The sequence below is a fragment of the Eleutherodactylus coqui genome, chromosome 7 (assembly GCF_035609145.1).
Source record: "Eleutherodactylus coqui strain aEleCoq1 chromosome 7, aEleCoq1.hap1, whole genome shotgun sequence".
In the NCBI taxonomy this organism is placed as follows: Eukaryota; Metazoa; Chordata; class Amphibia; order Anura; family Eleutherodactylidae; genus Eleutherodactylus; species Eleutherodactylus coqui.
The window spans coordinates 169,712,032-169,729,648 of NC_089843.1; the positions used below are offsets into that span (position 1 = coordinate 169,712,032).

General features: G+C 44.0%; 1 protein-coding gene across 1 annotated transcript in view; it reads right to left on the bottom strand.

Moving 5' to 3' along the window:
• The window catches only part of LOC136573620 (alcohol dehydrogenase 1-like), a 33,627-nt gene that overhangs the window by 5,639 nt on the left and 10,371 nt on the right, over positions 1–17,617 (bottom strand). Inside the window, exons 3-6 of the mRNA XM_066574892.1 lie at positions 10,330–10,471; positions 7,612–7,699; positions 5,068–5,287; positions 4,484–4,744 (exon numbers count right to left, since the gene is read on the bottom strand). Coding sequence (XP_066430989.1) covers positions 4,484–4,744; positions 5,068–5,287; positions 7,612–7,699; positions 10,330–10,471 — 711 coding nt within the window. The remainder of the gene's footprint in view (positions 1–4,483; positions 4,745–5,067; positions 5,288–7,611; positions 7,700–10,329; positions 10,472–17,617) is intronic.

A 17,617-nucleotide genomic window follows, 5' to 3' on the forward strand; every position in this document is an offset into this window, starting at 1 on the left:
AACGCTGCGATTTTCGAGTACTTCCGTACTCGGGTGAAAAGATTCGGGGGGCGCCGTGGGTGAGTGGGGGGTTGCAGCGGGGAGTGGGGGGGGGGAGGGAGAGAGAGAGGGCTCCCCCCTGTTCCCTGCTGCTACCCCCCGCTCCGCCACGCCTCCCCCCGCCCCCCGGCGCCCCCCGAATCTCTTCACCTGAGTGCGGAAGTTCTCGAAAATCGTGGTGCTCGATCGAGTAATTACTCGAAACGAGTATATTTGCTCATCTCTAGTCCCCAGATCCCAACATATGGAAGTTGGAGAAATAACATCTTCTTAATGAAGGAGCAAAATTTTCAAAAGAAAGTTTTCTGGAGTGCACATAAATCAGTAATCAGAGGAGTGATGATCCAGCAGGGCTCCATTTACAAAAGAAACAAAGATAGTCTACTTAAGGACACCTTATTACGTCTAGCAGATATAGAAAAAGAATTGCAGTCTAAACCATCCATTTCATTACATAACACACTTACAGAGATGAGAATTAAAGCTTGAAATATACTCATAGAAAAACATGAAAAAAACTTAAAAAGCTTAAAATCATCGTTTTACACAAGCAATAACAAATTCACCCGAATGATGGCTAATAGAGTAAAACAAAAAAGGAATAAAGATCCCCTATATTGTTGATCCAGTCTCTCATAGGAAAACTTCTAACCCATCGGAGATCGCCAAAATATTCAGAAACTTCTATGAAACCTTGTATAACCTAAATACCTAAGTACCTGCCCGCTCGTCTCTAAAGATTCGGGTGCCAGCAGAGGGCGGGGAGCGGCGGGGAGGAACAGAGTGGAGATCTTTCTCTCCCTCTCTCCTCCCCCCCCCCCCCGCTCCCTCCTGCTCACCGCCGCAACTCACCTGTCACCCGCGCCGGCAGCCTACTCTTTAGAGATGAGCGGGCAGCTACTCGAATAAGGCACTACTCGCTCGAGTAGTTTGCCTTATTGAGTATGCTCGCTCATCTCTACTCTATAAGGCCGGATTCACATGAGCATTGCGTATTGATGTGCTCAAGTGTAGGTTTTTATGGACTTTTTATGGGTTTTTTCTTTTGTTTTTTTTTTTACTATACTCTTTGCAAATCGCTTGCAATAAAACATGAAACACTGCTCTCAGCCATTGAAATGGTCAGTTAGTTTAATGACTTCTATAGGTTCTCTTTCTCTTTGCAAATGCGGAGGAAAACAGAACATACTGCATATTTTTTGGCACAACCAAAATGTGCACATCAAATACCCATTTAGTATTTTAATTTAGTTCAATGAAAGTTAAATTCTAATGAAGGTATTCAACCAGGGTCTTCCTAGCCCTTAGGCAATTTTGGTTTGATTATTGTTAATAATAATAAGCCCAATGTAACCGCTAAGGGTTCAGTCAGCTGGGCGCTTTTTGTTGCACATTTAGTTGCATAAAACAAACGCAAAATGCAGCGGGCATCACATTGTAAAATTTGCACTTGTGTGCTGGCAAAATTCGCACATAAAGTCGCTATCCCCTGCTGCGGCTGTTACAGCTGAAGCAAGGGATTCCTTGGATGTGAAACCCCTGGATGCTGTCACATCAAAGGGGCCGGTGTCAGCAGCAGCAGCAGCCCCATTGAGAACATACAGAGAAGATTGCGATCCTCTGGCACAGCTGTGACAGTATTGGTCGAGGATTACTTCATCTCCGCGGGGAGTCCCCTCAGCACTGTCACAGTGTTCAGTGACAAGGGGACTTCCTGCGGGGATGAAGAATTTCCCTGCCATAGCTATCACAGCTGTGGCACAGGAGCGCAATGTTTTCCCATAGCTTTCAATGGGGCTGGCACTTCTGCAGCCCTTTCCCTGCAGGGTTTTTTAGAGAAGGGCTTTAAATATAAACCCTTCCCTGAAAATCATTCCTAGGTGGTGTAAAAAATAAAAAAATACTCACCTCTCCTCCACTGTGGGGTCAGGCGCATCTAGCCACTTGGTCCCCTTGAACTGCTCTGAAGTTCTATCAGCAGGCGGGGATTTATTATCCCTGCCTACTGAAAGGGCTGTGTCTGACTGGCTGAGCGCTCAGCCAATCCCAGGCAGTGCTCAGCCATTCACTGAATGACAGCTGAGCACTGTGCGCAGTTAGGTGCGTTCTGCGAATCACTGCTATATTTTTTACAGGTGCGAATCTCATTCGCATGTAAAAAACACACGTGACCCCTTTCATTCAAAAGCATTGGTTTTTAAAGATGCGAATCGCAATCACACCTAACATACCTTTTTAAAAAATGGTCATCTGACTGAGCACTTTTTGTATACTTTATAGACAAGTGAACAATATAACCAATGACTTAAGAATGAGCAGGGTCAGGACATCAAAGGCTGCAGAGACTTTGGAATAGCATGAGGCCGTAATTTATAAGAAAAAAAAGGGGAGGGGAGGGGAGGAAGAGAGCCAGTGCTTCGAAAGTGACAAGGCATTCCGGTTTATTGCAGGAAGGTTTTCAATATGATCCTCACAAGGACTACAATCAACATACAAATGTTGTTAGGAGATGATTGGACCAAATAGGTAGTTAGTAGTTACTGTCACGCCAAGAAATTTAAAGAGACTCTGTCACCTACTTTTAGCTTTACAGGCAAAGCTTATGGGCTAAAAGTAGGTTACCTGTTGAGTCTGGGGATGTAGTGTTATATTTACCTCCCCTATTGTTCTCCCAGTGTAGTTTGCCCATTATAAAATTAAAACATGCAGACTGCTTAGCAGTGTTGCTTAAAACACTGCAGCGGCAGATTTCACCGCCAACAGTGGGGAAACGGCAGGGAAGGCAAGTATAACACTTACATTCCTGGGCTTAGTGGGTCACCTACTCTCAGCCTGACCTTAGCTTATAGGGCTAAAAGTAGATGACAGATTCCCCTTAAAGCTGAACATCCTATAATGTGCTATAGGAGTAGAAACCTTGGCAATGCTGGGTATATAAGCTTGTATAATATACACTCTGGGAAGTCCCGCCATGAAAGGAACACATGTGGCTGCAGGATGTCCTGAACATATCGCTGAGGTGTCATTGTCCCTCGTACCAATACTATGGATGGCCGACTGTCATATGCGATGCTTCCCAGACCATCACACCAGAAGTGCTCCGCTCCACAGCAAAGACAAGATTGAGGCGCTCACCCCTGAGCTCCAGACACAAATACGGCCATTGTCACTGTCCAAAATAAACCTGGATTCTTTGCTGAAGATAATGTGGTTCCACTTTGTTGCAGTCTAGTTTTGCCATGTATGACATCACTGCAAATGAAGGCAACAGCGGATAGGCGTCAAAGGCAGTACACATAATGGGTGCCGTGAGTCCAAATATCCTTCAGCCAAGTTCCTGGAAATGGTTCTGACAGACACAGGGACCTGTAACAGCAGTGCCACCTATCTCTGGATGGCGGACAATGAAACATTTGGAGCTACTTGTGCTTGTCAGATGATCAGATAATCCTTTCTTTCTCTGTACGTGGTGTCCTGAGCACAGTTGCCTTGTGTAAGTGACCTCACACATCCACTGGTCCCAATACCTCCTAACAGTCTGGTCAGAACGGCTCAGGTAGCAGCCAATTCATTGATATGACCATCCAGCTTCTCACATTCCAATAATGCCCCCCTCTCAAACTCTGGTAACTGGTCAGAATCTCATCGATTGCATCATGGAGATGTCTAGTGGCCAACAAGATCTACACAAGCGGAAAAAGAAGTCACTACTTGCAAGTAGCCTCTGAGAGCCTCTTTACAAAATGAGGGTGAAAGCACTTTTAGGGCCTCAGGTGGCAAAACCGTTTATCTAATCATGCCACAACTCAATATCTGTCTGACATGAATTTGCATGCAGGGTTTTGCAGAAAAATTACAACTACTTCTAGGTGTTTGATTTCTAATTTTAAAAAAAGTAGATGCCATCCCATAACAATCCATAGTTTTGCACAGAATGAGTAGTTTTGGTTCACGAATACTGATGCAAAAAAATGAACAGAAGGTTGCTATGAAAGAGGTCCTAATTAGAGATGAGCGAGCATACTCGCTAAGGCTAACTACTCAAGCGAGTAGTGCCTTAGCAGAGTATCCTTCCGCTCGTCTGTAAAGATTCGGCTGCCGGCGCGGGTGACAGGTGAGTTGCGGCGGTGAGCAGGTGGGAGCGTGGGGGGAGAGAGGGAGAGAGAGATCTCCCCTCCGTTCCTCCCCGCTCTCCCCCACCGCTCCCTGCCCCCCGCCGGGCCCTAAATCTTTAGAGAAGAGAGGGGGAGGATACTCAGCTAAGGCACTACTTGCTCGAGTAGTTAGCCTTAGCAAGTATACTCGCTCATCTCTAGTCCTAATCCTATAACATGGTAATGAATACCCACGATAAAATAATAATGATAAACCAAATAGATATAGCATATTTGTAATACCATGAATAAATTAACATCTAAATACATCCACATTTTAGTCTACATACCATGACATCTGTACTTCCGAAGCACTCAAAGGAATAATGTACTCCGTCCCCTGTCATTTCCATTATCACCTTCTCTATCGGCTTGTTGTAGTCTTTAGGGTTGATGCACTCAGTAGCACCAAAAACCATTGCCTTTTCAAACTTGTTCCTGTTTATATCTATGGCTATTATTCTTGAAGCTCCAGATAATTTGCAGCCTATGATGGTTGACAGCCCAATGGCTCCTAAACCAAATACGGCACAAGTAGAACCAGGCTCTACCTACATAGAAACAAGACAATTAGATTCAACTATCATTTGCTACCTTGTTCTTTTGCCAACTCATTGCTGGTATATATTTACATGATTACTTTGAGCTAAAAAGAAAGAAAAATAGTAGGCATAAATTTGGCATTGTCTTAGTTGCACTCCTTTTCTAGTTTTTTTTTTAAATTGTTGAAATAGGCATAAAGTGGGTTTAACAAACCTTATGACAAGATTCAAGGTGGGAGATAAATATTGCATAAAAACAGTAACCCCTTAGAGATGGAGCTACTGTTGTACTGATTGTATAATATGCAATAAAGACACAACTAATGTCTCACCTTGGCCGTATTGACTGCTGCTCCATATCCAGTGGGAAATCCACAACCAAAAAGACAGGCTTTGTCCAGTGGTGCTCGGTCATCAATCTTTGCAACAGCATCGATGGGCACCACAGTATATTCTGAAAAAGTACTTGTCCATAAGAAGTGATACACAGTCTTCCCCTTACATGAGAACCTTGTTGTTTTATCAGGCATTACATTTTGGGCTTCACTAATGCTGAAAAACAAACGGAGAAGAGAAATAAAATGCATATGATTCTGCTAGTTAACACTCCAGTTGTTCCATGTGAAGGGATCTCTGCCAATAGGATATTTTTGATAGCGAAAATCAAATATCCACATATATACTATAAATTTTACATTGTTTATATAGAGCAAACATAAGAAAAGATTGTCATTTTAATGGATACTTTTTTTGCTGTATCGAGTAATGTAGAATGATACTATGATATGCCTTTAAAAATATATATGCTTTAGTATAAAATATTTTTGAAATGACAGTTAAGGGTAGACCTATACAGATGCATAGTATCCAGTTGCATACTTCTTTTTCATACATTTGAGTTCAGGTTTTATATTAGCATGCGTCAACCCTTTGCCCAACATAAGTGGTCTTATAAATGATAGTTCAATGTTCCATAAGGATGTCCACAGGCAACTGACCTAAATCAACAAGTTATTAATACTAATAATGCTGCATAGGTCACTTCTGAAAAAAAAAATCCAATGATTTCTTAAAAGTATGTGTTTTTTTGTCATTAAATGTTACAATTAGGGCATAGGGACATCATGGGGGTCACTCATTTAAGTCCTCTTCTATGAGCCATAAAAGACAGCTTTGGATACTGGCTCCAACAATGTATTGCATTGGTGCCCATATATCTAGGTGGCTGCATGTCACACTACATTTCCTCACTGCATGTAAAATGAGCCGCTCAGAGCAACCATCAATCAGCATTATATCATCCTATAGGGCTGTTGTACAGACAACAACCTCTTCAGGGTGGCTTCACACGAGCGTGTTTTTGTGCGTGCAAACGCACGGACAAAAACACGCTTCTATTAGAGACAATGCATTCTCTATTGTGTGTTCACATGTCCATGCTTTATAGGTGTGTGCCTGCAAGGATCGGACACGCGTGCACCACAGGGAATGCACGCATTGTCTTCAATGGAGCCGTGGCTCCATTGAAGGCAATGGTCTGTCGGCAGCCCTGCATTGTTTTTCAGGGAAGGGCTTTACATATAAGCCCTTTCCTGAAAAACAAGAATTTTAGTGTAAAAAAAACAACTTACCTGTCCGCTGCTGCCGTGTCCCCACAGGGATGAAGAACACATCTGCCGCAAGCATCTGTGACTCATTCAGCAAAGGAATTCTAAATCCCCGCTGGGATGAAGAACACATCTGCTGCATGTGGCAGATGTTTCCTTCATCCCCGCAAGGAATAAGAATTCCAATGTCACATTTGTGACAGATGCGGCAAAGGAATTCTTGACCCCTGTGGGGAATAAAGAATTCCCTATCACAGCTGTCACAGATGACAGCTGCGGTACGGGATACAGCTGCCGGCATCCTGAAAAATGTTTTTCAGGGAATAGGTTTAAATATAAGCCCTTCCCTGAAAAGCAAGTAAAAATAATAAACACCACATACTCACCTTCCTTCAGCTGCCAGGGCTCAGTTGTGCCCTCTCAGCGCTGTCCCCGGCTCTCCAATACAATTCTTTCAGCAGGTGGGGATTAAAAAAATCCCCACCTGCTAAAAGAGCTGCTTCTGATTGGCTGAGTTGCTCAGCCAATCAAAGGCAGCTCTCGCCTGTCATTCATTCAGTGAGAGTTGCCTGTGATTGGCTAGGGTGCTCAGCCAATCAGAAGCAGCTGTCTGTGTTTCCTTCATCCCCCCAAGGAAAAATAATTCACTGCTACACCTGCCACATCTGTGACAAATGCAGCAAAGGAATTCTTCACCCCTGTGGGGAATGAAGAATTTCCTACCACAGCTATCCCCCTTCTCAAGCATAGTCTGTGAGTAGGTCTTCCCTTGCCTCATATATTCTTTGGCAGCTCTCCTCAATACAGTCAGTACTTTCTTTTTAGACAATAACCTTCCAACGAAGCCTATTAAACCATGTATAGCTGAGCTCAGCGCTGCACTCTAAGACGTTCTCCCGACAGGTAGAACAGGAAAGGGGTATTCTCCGGCCGCACTGATCCATTTTATGATGGAACCAAACAATGCCGAACAGACCGGATTGACTATAATGGGGTCTGTTTAATTTCCGCTCAGCTGCCCGGAATTTTACTGGAAGAAAAGCCACTGCATACAGTGCTATTTCTTCTGGTATTCTGTGCCGAATCTGCGATCAAACCTCCGAACGGGATGTTCCAGTGCAGATGTGAACCCAGCCTTACATTTAATAAAAAAACTAAATAGTTTATTATAACCTCCCCAACAAAGAGACAGGCAGAAGTGGCAAATATTTGGGCACTGATGGGCAGAATAAAGTTGAAGGCCAAAGTCTATTCACCAAAAATACTCACTGTGTTTTTAGACAGCAGTTGGTGTTCGGACTAAGACAAGAGCTGCACTTTCCACACTGAGGGATACATAGTGGGATTACTTTGTCCCCTTGGGAAAACAGAAAGAATTATGATCACTTACTATAATGTCCCTTTATTGTAGATTTTGAATGTTTCTCATGTAAATGTATTTGGCACATAACTCAGTTGCCTTAAGTCCCTTTTTAACCTCTTAGTAACATAACTAATTTTAGCCTTAAGAACCAGTAAATCATTTCTCCTTTTGCATTCCATTGGTCATAACATTTATTTTTTATTTTTTTCATCAGTATAACCGTATGAGACCTTTTAATTTGTTGGATGAGTTCTAGTTTTTATAGGAAGCAATTTCAGCTAATATATTGAATAATGTTTACTGACTTTTTCGCAGAGGGCAATGGTAGAAGAAAAAGCTATTTTGTTTCTGCGTTCATCATGTGCTATAAACATTATCCACTTTATTCTACTGGTCTTGTTATCATAACTGTTTCCTTTCTCTCGGACCTCTCACCCCTCTAATGGCTGTTGTGTTTGGAAAGCAGCCTTCTTCTCCAAGCGATAGAGAGACTGGAAATTACCTCTCATCACACACTGATTGACTGGTACATGAGCGGCAGACAGATAAGCACTTACTGTTCTAAGAAAATTATTATAATGAAGTTTAATAAACACAGTGTGCAGCTATTGTTTAAGTTCTAACATTGACTTGCAAGAATGCTACTTTCTAATAGGTGGCGGTGTAAAGGCACTGTTCCATCTTCCCATTTGCTATTTGGACTTGTGGTAGCTCGCCCTTACTATCATCTAATGTAAGTGTATGTATATATGTATCTGTAGTTGTGTATGTATATAACTGAGTATACGTAAACTGCTGAGTAAGTACCTGCGTTGTACTGTTTGTATGTGTACATAAGTTTGGTTGTGTAATGTCCCATGTATCATTTATCATTTACCGTTGAGTAAATTGTTAAGAGAGAGTGTTGCTGTAATTGTCTTTATAAAGCAGTGTAACCACCAAGCTATTTGTCTGTGTAAGGCTGCTTTCAGACAAGAGCATATTGAATGCCGTTTTCACAGCTGACTAATATACGCTTTCATCTGGGGCATAGAAGCTTGTGAACGGGTGCACAAATCTAACATTTGTGTGCCCGTTCACACGGAGTAGGGTCCAGTGCATATGCACCGAGCTCACCATGCTATTGCAAATTTTCCCTCCCTCCCCATCGCAGGCTCACCTGTCTTCTCTTTCCCGCTCGTTCTTTGCAATGGGAGGGGGCGGAGCTAAGCACTGGCCTGTCCCGCCTCATCCCATTGATGGCTATAGACAAGAGGCAGGAAGAGGGCAGGAGCTAAGCTCCGACCACGTCCCACCCCTTGTCCACAGCCAGCAATGGCCCCCACCACGCCCGCTCCCATTGCAGAGATCCAGCGGGGTGGAGAAGAATGGTGAGCCTGCACGGGGGGAGGAGAGCAGAGGGAGTTTAGACAAGCTGCTAAACTTCTCCACCTGCGGCTGCTGCCATGGGCTCCCACAGGAGCCCATGCAGCGGGCAACGTATTCCAGCCCAAAAGAGAGTTCCAGGACTATCTTTTAGGCCCGACGTAAAAATGTCTGGCGCTATATTGGGCTAGCCGAGCGCTTTTACATCTCAGGAATACGGCCATAGAATCCAATGCATCAGACCGGCCGGCTGATATGCGCTCGTGTGAAAGAAGCCTTAAGGAGTGTAACTATTAAGCCTGTTGTCCTCATTAATAAACCAATGCATACCGTTCTGCACCATCCTCAGAGTCACACACTGATTTAAAATCTGTAAGTACAAGCCTGATTGATCATAATTAGAGATGAGCGAACGTACTCGTAATGAGTACTTACGCACCCGAGTACCGCCATTTTCAAGTACTTCAGTACTCGGGCGTAAAGATTCGGGGGGCGCCGGGGCGCCGGGGAGAGGCGCGGCGGTGCGGGGGGTAGCAGCGGGGAACAGGGGGGAGCCCTCTCTCTCTCCCTCTCCCCCCCACTCCCCACTGCTACCCCCCGTGCCGCCACGGCGCCCCCCGAATCTTTACGCGCGAGTACCGCTGTACTCGAAAATGGCGGTGCTCGGGTGCGCAAGTACTCGTAATGAGTACGTTCGCTCATCTCTAATCATAATAGGATCTGTTCAGTTTCCATCATGCAGGGAGACATTTTCCTGGATGAAATAACACAGCATGCTGCGATATTTCATTTAGGATTCCATACCAGATCTGTGCTGGTGTCTCCGAACAGAGCCTCTGATTCAGATGTGAACTTTGCCTAATAAAATCCTTTAAACAAATAGCATCTAGGATAAGCCATAGCTCTCTATTAAATCAACACAATGTGTTTCTGAAGTTGGCAGGGCAGACTCCCATTGATATCCTGCCACCCAAGGATCCCCATGAAGAACCTTATTATGGCTCTATGCATTACATGATCATCTGCTGAGCAAACATGCCACAGATTGCCAAGAAACTGTGCAAACATGGATGTGCTGATAACAATGGAACTGTATGTACCTGGATGATTGTTTGGGCACATGCCATAGTGCTAATTGCTCCATGTAAAAGGAACTGAACAACTTGTAAAAACATTGATCATTCTTCTGTGATAGTATTTTTACATTGACAGATTTTCTTTACCAAGATGAGGACTGAAATGCTTATTCTTAGTCATACCTGGTTTTAGTTCGGTCACTTGTTCGCCAACACTTTCAACCACTCCAGCTCCTTCATGGCCAAGAATAACTGGGAAATTTATATTTTCCATATCTCCATGCAACACGTGATCATCTGTTCGACAGATTCCTGAACTTACTATCTGCATGCAGTAAAAATAACCTTCAGATAGAACTATAACATACAGGGCTGCCACACACCAGCGCATTTACAGCCAGAAAATCTTTGCGCTGAATGTGCGGCGACTAGAACCCATCAAATTAAATGGATTCCTTCACATGCATTTTTTTTCCCGCATGTATTTCGAGTGCGGGAAAAAACACAACATTATCTATTTTTGTGTGCAATAGTTGCTAGCTGACATTCACATAAATTTTTAGCTCATCGGCATGTAATATATGTGCAATAATAAGCTTAACACATCTCATGCGAACTTCACCACACTATTTGAACTGAATTTTTTCCACTTAAGTGAAACTATGGGAACTGAGGGATTAAACCCTGCTCTTTCTAATGGGGCAAAGCTAAATTAAATGTCCTTTTTGAGTTACAAGTGTTTAAAAAATTGTAAAATTTGCAAATATTATTTTTTTTGACCAATATAAGTATGCAAGCAAAAAAAAAGAAACCAGTGTAACAGTGCTTTGGTTGGCACTTGTACTACTTACTGGCCAAATTCCAGCTTATTTAAGTTATTTGTTAATAAGTAGAGATGAGCGAGCATACTCATCCGAGCTTGATGCTCCTTCGAGTATTAGGGTGCTCGAGATGCTCGTTACTCGAGACGAGCACCACGCGGTACTCGTCTCGATTAAACGACCACTGACCATTGAATTCAATGGAGCCGGCAATACAGCCGGCTCCATTGAAAGCAATGGGCTGCCGGCGAGCGCGGGATGAATTTTCGGGAAGGGCTTAAAAATATAAGCCCTTACCTGAAAATCATCCTAAGATGTGTAAAAATAAAAATAAAAATTTATGTCAGCATAAAGATCGTTCTCCTCTGCCACAGCTGTAACAGCTGTGGCAGAGAAGAACGATGTTAGCCCATTGAATTCAATGGAGCCGGCAATATAGCTGGCTCCATTGAAAGCAATGGGCTGCCGGCGAGCGCGGGATGAATTTTCGGAAAGGGCTTAAAAATATAAGCCCTTACCTGAAAATCATCCTAAGATGTGTAAAAAAAAAAAAAAAAATTTATGTCAGCATAAAGAACGTTCTCCTCTGTCACAGCTGTAACAGCTGTGGCAGAGAAGAACGATGTTAGCCCATTGAATTCAATGGAGCCAGCAATATAGCCGGCTCCATTGAAAGCAATGGGCTGCCGGCAAGCGCAGGATGAATTTTCGGGAAGGGCTTAAAAATATAAGCCCTTACCTGAAAATCATCCTTGAGGGTGCGTTCAGACGAGTGTGTTTTGGTGCGTGCATATTCACGCACAAAAACACGCTTGAATTTACAACACTGCATTCCCTATGGTGTGTGCACATGTCCATACTTTGCAGGTGCGTGCCTGCAAAGATAGGACATGCGTGCACCATAGGGAATGCACGCATTGCTTTCAATGGAGCCGCGGCTGCTGCCAGCGGCTCCATTGAAAACAATGGCCTGCTGGCTCCCTGCATTCCTTTTCAGGGAAGGACTTTACATATAAGCCCTTCCCTGAAAAAGAAAGATTTTAGTGTAAAAAAGAATAAAAATGCAGGCATTCTCTTCAATGGAGCCGCTGCTGCTGCCACCGGCGACTCCATTGAAGACAATGGTCTGCTGGCACACCTGAATTCTTTTTCAGGGAAGGGCTTTACATATAAGTGATTTAAAAAACAAAAAAAATAGACACCTCCCTTCAGCTGCCGGGGCACAGCCGCATCTTCTCCTGCTGTCCCCTGCACTGTGGTGCTGAACTGCTGATCTATCACCAGCCGGGGATTTAAAATCCCCGCCTGTTGAAAGAGCTGAATGTGATTGGCTGAGGTGCTCAGCCAATCACAGGCAGCTCTCCCCGAATGAATGACAGGTGAGAGCTGCCTGTGATTGGCTGAGCACCTCAGCCAATTACATTCAGCTCTTTCAGCAGGCGGGGATTTTAAATCCCCGGTTGGTGATAGATCAGCAGTTCAGCAACACAGTGCAGGCGACAGCAGGAGAAGACGCAGCTGTACCCTGGCAGCTGAAGGGAGGTGATTACCTATTTTTATTTTATTTTTTTTACTATTTTAAAAGGCTTTTCAGGGAAGGGCTTATAAAGCCCTTCCCTGCAAAGCCACTAACAGCTGCCGGGGCTCAGCTGGGACTTCTGCCGCTGTCCCCGGCTCTGTAGTGCTGCTGATAGCTCAGAACTACAGAGCCTGGGAAAGCGCTAGATGTCGCGGCTGAGCCCCGGCAACTGAAGAGAGGTGAGAATTGTTTTTTTTTTTTTTTTGCACTAATTTAAATGGCTTTTCAGGGAAGGGCTTATGAAGCCCTTCCCTGAAAAGCCATTGACAGGATGCCGGCAGCATGTGTGACAGCTGCGGTTGAGAACTGAAGAATTCCTTTTGCTGCATCTGCCACAGATGTGGCGGATGTAGCAGCAGGGAATTCTTTTAACTAGCGGGGGTGAAGGATACATCTGCCGCATGCGGCAGATGTGTTCTTCATGCCGGCAGGGGTCACAGCAGCGGCGGAGAGGTACGTTTTTTTTGTACTCTTTTTTTGTTTTGCACTAACATGTTTGTTTTTCAGGGAAGGGCTTATATTTTTAGGCCCTTCCCGAAAATTCATCCCGCGCTCGCTGGCAGCCCATTGCTTTCAATGGAGCCGGCTGTCCTGCCGGCTCCATTGAATTCAATGGGCTAACATCATTCTCTGCCACAGCTGTTACAGCTGTGGCAGAGGAGAACGATCTTAATGCTGACATAATTTTTTTTTTTTTTTTTTTACACATTTTAGGATGATTTTCAGGTAAGGGCTTATATTTTTAAGCCCTTCCCGAAAATTCATCCTGCACTCGCCGGCAGCCCATTGCTTTCAATGGAGCCGGCTGTATTGCCGGCTCCATTGAATTCAATGGGCTAACATCGTTCTTCTCTGCCACAGCTGTTACAGCTGTGGCAGAGGAGAACGATCTTTATGCTGACAGTGCGGGGGGCGGGGTCTCACTCTTACCACTATTGTGGCTTAATAGTGAGACCTCGGAGCCTGAAATGCAGCCCTGCATGTTGCTCCTCGTCTGCCCTATCCATTTCTGTGTTTTTTACATGACTTTAGTGATTTGCTAAGATTTTCACAAATGAAAATCTTAGCGGAGCACCAGTCATATACAAAAATGCTCGAGTCGCCCATTGACTTCAATGGGGTTCGTTACTGGAAACGAGCTCTTGAGCATCACTGAAAGTTCGACTCGAGTAACGAGCACTCGAGCATTTTGGTGCTCGCTCATCTCTATTAATAAGTTTTAGGTTCCTAATCTTATGGACATTTTTTTTGCAACATTTACCAGCTACTTTGGGCCTTATTACCATAACAATACTTAGGGAGCACTGCCTGTTAAAATTTGTAATTTTACACAAGTTGACCAGGTGGACAAAGTTTCAGTGAATTAGCTTGCCTACATCAAGAACAGTGGCAAACAAACTTGTATATTTTTTCGAGGTGGTCTGTTAATAAGGACAGATATTCTACAGAGAATATATTAGTGCTGGTGTGAAAGCTTGTATACTGGTGTTATATTAGAGGGACCTGAGAAAGAAGCTGCATCACGTTTATTTGCCTATATGAAACGTGGTCTATACATTGGGAGAGAGTATATTTCTGATACTGTCAACATATGTAGCAGCAAAGTAGACAGACAAAATATGCTTTGGTGTACAAATATTGCAGATCTCCGTTTGTGCCCTTTGACGTCTTTCAAAGTTGCCAGTTCAGCCACTACAAATTATTTACAGACCCTACGCAGCAGCAATTAGTCTGCACCAGTCAGCGACGATCATCCTCAAAATACTTCACCCCATGCCAAATTCCCTGCATCCCCAAAACAATCCACATGGATCAAACTGAGGAGCTGTTTGATCACGCAGTGTCATGGATATAAACTGGAAAGTTCAAACAACCAGAGGGAGAAGACAAAGACATTGAACACACTGATACCCAACTATTTTTTCCTCCGAAGAGGAAGATGAAGGTGAGTCAGTACACTTGGTCAACCCTCCACAGGCAATCTGTATCTAGGAGGATATAGAAATGGAGATGCTAGCTTCCGGTGAGTACTTTAACAGAGTCCACTCAGTAGGAGAATGAAGAGGAAGAGTTGGTGGTAAAGATTGAAGTACTCAATCTAACGTGGACAGGCAGGGAGAGTCATCATAGCAGTTCGCAGGGGGAGGAGGAAGAGGCGGTCATTGCATGGAAGAATTCTGACAAGGTACTAAGTAGGGTGTTGCAGAAAAACAAGAGGGCAGTGCCACCATCCTTAGATACTGCTAGTCACAGCAGCACCAAGGTCAGTCCAACAGCTGGTCTACTTATAGGGCTTGTGCAACCTGGGCATTCTTTGAAACTTCACATAATAACAGAAGACTGGTCAATCGTAAGATTTGCAGTAAGCGTTTAACATGCAGTAAGAATGTAAACAACCTTAACACAATCTATATGAACAGTTACATGAACTCCCATGCTATCTTGGAGAGCTCATCCTGGTCAGAGGGCAACCCTCATCTTTCTCCCTCTTCCACTCTTGTTGCTGTCGCTACCTCCATCAACCTCCCCGTTCATGTAGTAGACTCTGAGCACAGAGAGGCAGTTTTGCATACAGCAGTATCACGCCTACTACAGGTTTCTCCTCCACAATTGATGATCTGGCTGCAGGCTTCAGAGCCAGGAGTGGGAAATGCTTCGCTGACATTAACATTCACCTTAATTTTTTTGCCCAAAAATCTGTCTCTGCCCTTCATCGACATGCGAGTGATAAAGTGTCCCTGGCATTGAAAAATGTTGCCAGTAGCAGGGCGCACTTGACCACAGACACATGGTTCAGCAAGCATGGCTAGGGGAGTTACACATCCTTAATAGCATACCGGGTCAATGTTCTGCAGGTGGGGCATGAAACCAAAAGTAGTGGTCCAATTTCATGGTACCGCCAAGAGTTTTAGGAAAGTCATCCTTGTCTGTCCCCTACTCACCCTTCTCTTTATACAGTGTATGGAGATCAGTCACTTGATGCCTGTGGAGTGTCAGCAGATCAAAGTGGTGTGTGCCATGTTAGCCCACTTGACAAAGCGCCCAAAATAGTCAGTCGTGATGACACAATGATCAGTATGACCATCCCTGTTGTCTACCTGCTGGAACAGATGCTACAAGGCCTCTGGGACAATTACATGTTGTCACAGGAGGAAAAGGGGATACTAGTCTCCCAAATGTCTGGCCAGTCCACTATCACTCAACACCACAGGGAGGGTGGTGTTTTCTCCACTTATGGGAGAAATGTAGAGGAGGAAGAAGAAGTGGAGAGGTATAATATAGGCCCAGAGGCAAGGTAAGGGGCTACTTTCTTTCTATTCATCACTAATCCCAACTATTATAGATGGATGGCGGGATCACCCAAAGGATACTCTTAGGCCTGATTCTGAGGAATGTAGGCCATCACACTTTGAGGAATATGAGTGCTTTTATGCAACAGTGCTTGCAGAAGAACAGTTGCATAGACCACATCAAAACACCAGATCATTACTGGGTGGCCACCCTCCTTGAGCCCCGCTGCAAGGCCAAAATGACAAATCTCATTCTGTCAGTGGTGAGGGACCTCAAAATGCAGCAGTATCAGGACAGTCTGTTAAGCAGCTTGAGCACAGCATTTCCCCATGACAGGGGGGATGCATCTGCTGCAGCAGCACCATCACCGGTGACAGAGAAAGTCTAACAGAGCTGTGGCATAGTTTTTTTTCAGCCCATTACAACCTGCAGCAAAAGCACAGGGTAGGACTGGCAGTCACAGGCAGCACTTATCCATGATGGTCCACGAGCATGTCAGCTGCCGCATGGATGTACTCAGACATGGAGTTGGCCCCTTTGACCACTGGGTGTCTAAACTAGATGAGTGGTCAGAGTTTACACAACATGCTTTAAAGGTGCTTGCCTGCCACACTGCCAGTGTGCCATCAGAAAGGGTGTTCAGCATAGCTAGGAGTGTGATAACTGACAGACACATCTACCTGTCCACAGACAATGTGGATCACCTGACATTTATAAAAAGTGAACCAGGCATGGATATCATCTGACTTCTGCACCCCCCATGGCAGATTCCACTAATTAGTTGGCACACTGGCAATTTTTACCTACATACGACTGACCATAGATTTGTTATTAGAAACCAAATTATATACCAAGAACCTTGCATTATTTAATGTGGTTAGAGTATTGATTATAGGTATGTATACCTCTGATAGTAAATATATTTTGAGTGCTGTTGCAGTTTTTTGGTTTCTATTGTATGTTGCAGCTGTGCTTTAACGTGCACCCATAGATTTCTATTGGGAAATGCTGTCCTATTTTATCCTTTTTTCTACATAGATTTACATCAAAGGCCACACTGTGCTCTGAAGGTATTGTTGCTGCTGGTGGCAGAACTGCTTCTCCTGTTTCTGCCACGTTTTCACCTCCTTCTCCCAAAATGGACATTTTCTAAAGCACAAGAAACAGCTGTAGTTCTAGCTTTTCCTTGGACAAGGGCCATGCTTGGCTATTCTGTTCATCTGGTAGAATTTGTCAGTTGTAAAATTATGACATTCCTTTTAATACAAGCATCACATCTGCTGTCTACCTTGGCGCAATTTTTTATCTAGAAGACCCTGTGTCGGCCTTCTTTTGTTTTCAGTGACACCCTTGTGCTATGATTGACCCCTACACCACTGTACACTGTACAGGTTTCTGGGAAGAGCACAGTGTTTCCCAGATGTGTGGCTGTATTTCCATGCAATTTTGGCATCTTTGGTTGCATTGAGGACCTTTTGGAGGGCAAATTAGTGAACCTGATTTTTACTCCCATTGACCTTAATGAGACTCGTAATCAACTGTCCTAATTCATGATGATTTTCATTAAATCGGCCTGATACTAACACAAACTGAATTCTCCTTTAATTGCTCATTAATAATCTAAGTCAAGTCTGACAATTTCATTAATACTGAAGTTCCTTTACCTATATCTGACTACATCCTAAAGGCGGTAGGATTACCTACATCGTGTGGAATACTACATATGGTATAACACTATGTGATATCATGTTGCATCATGACAAATTCATATCAATAACAC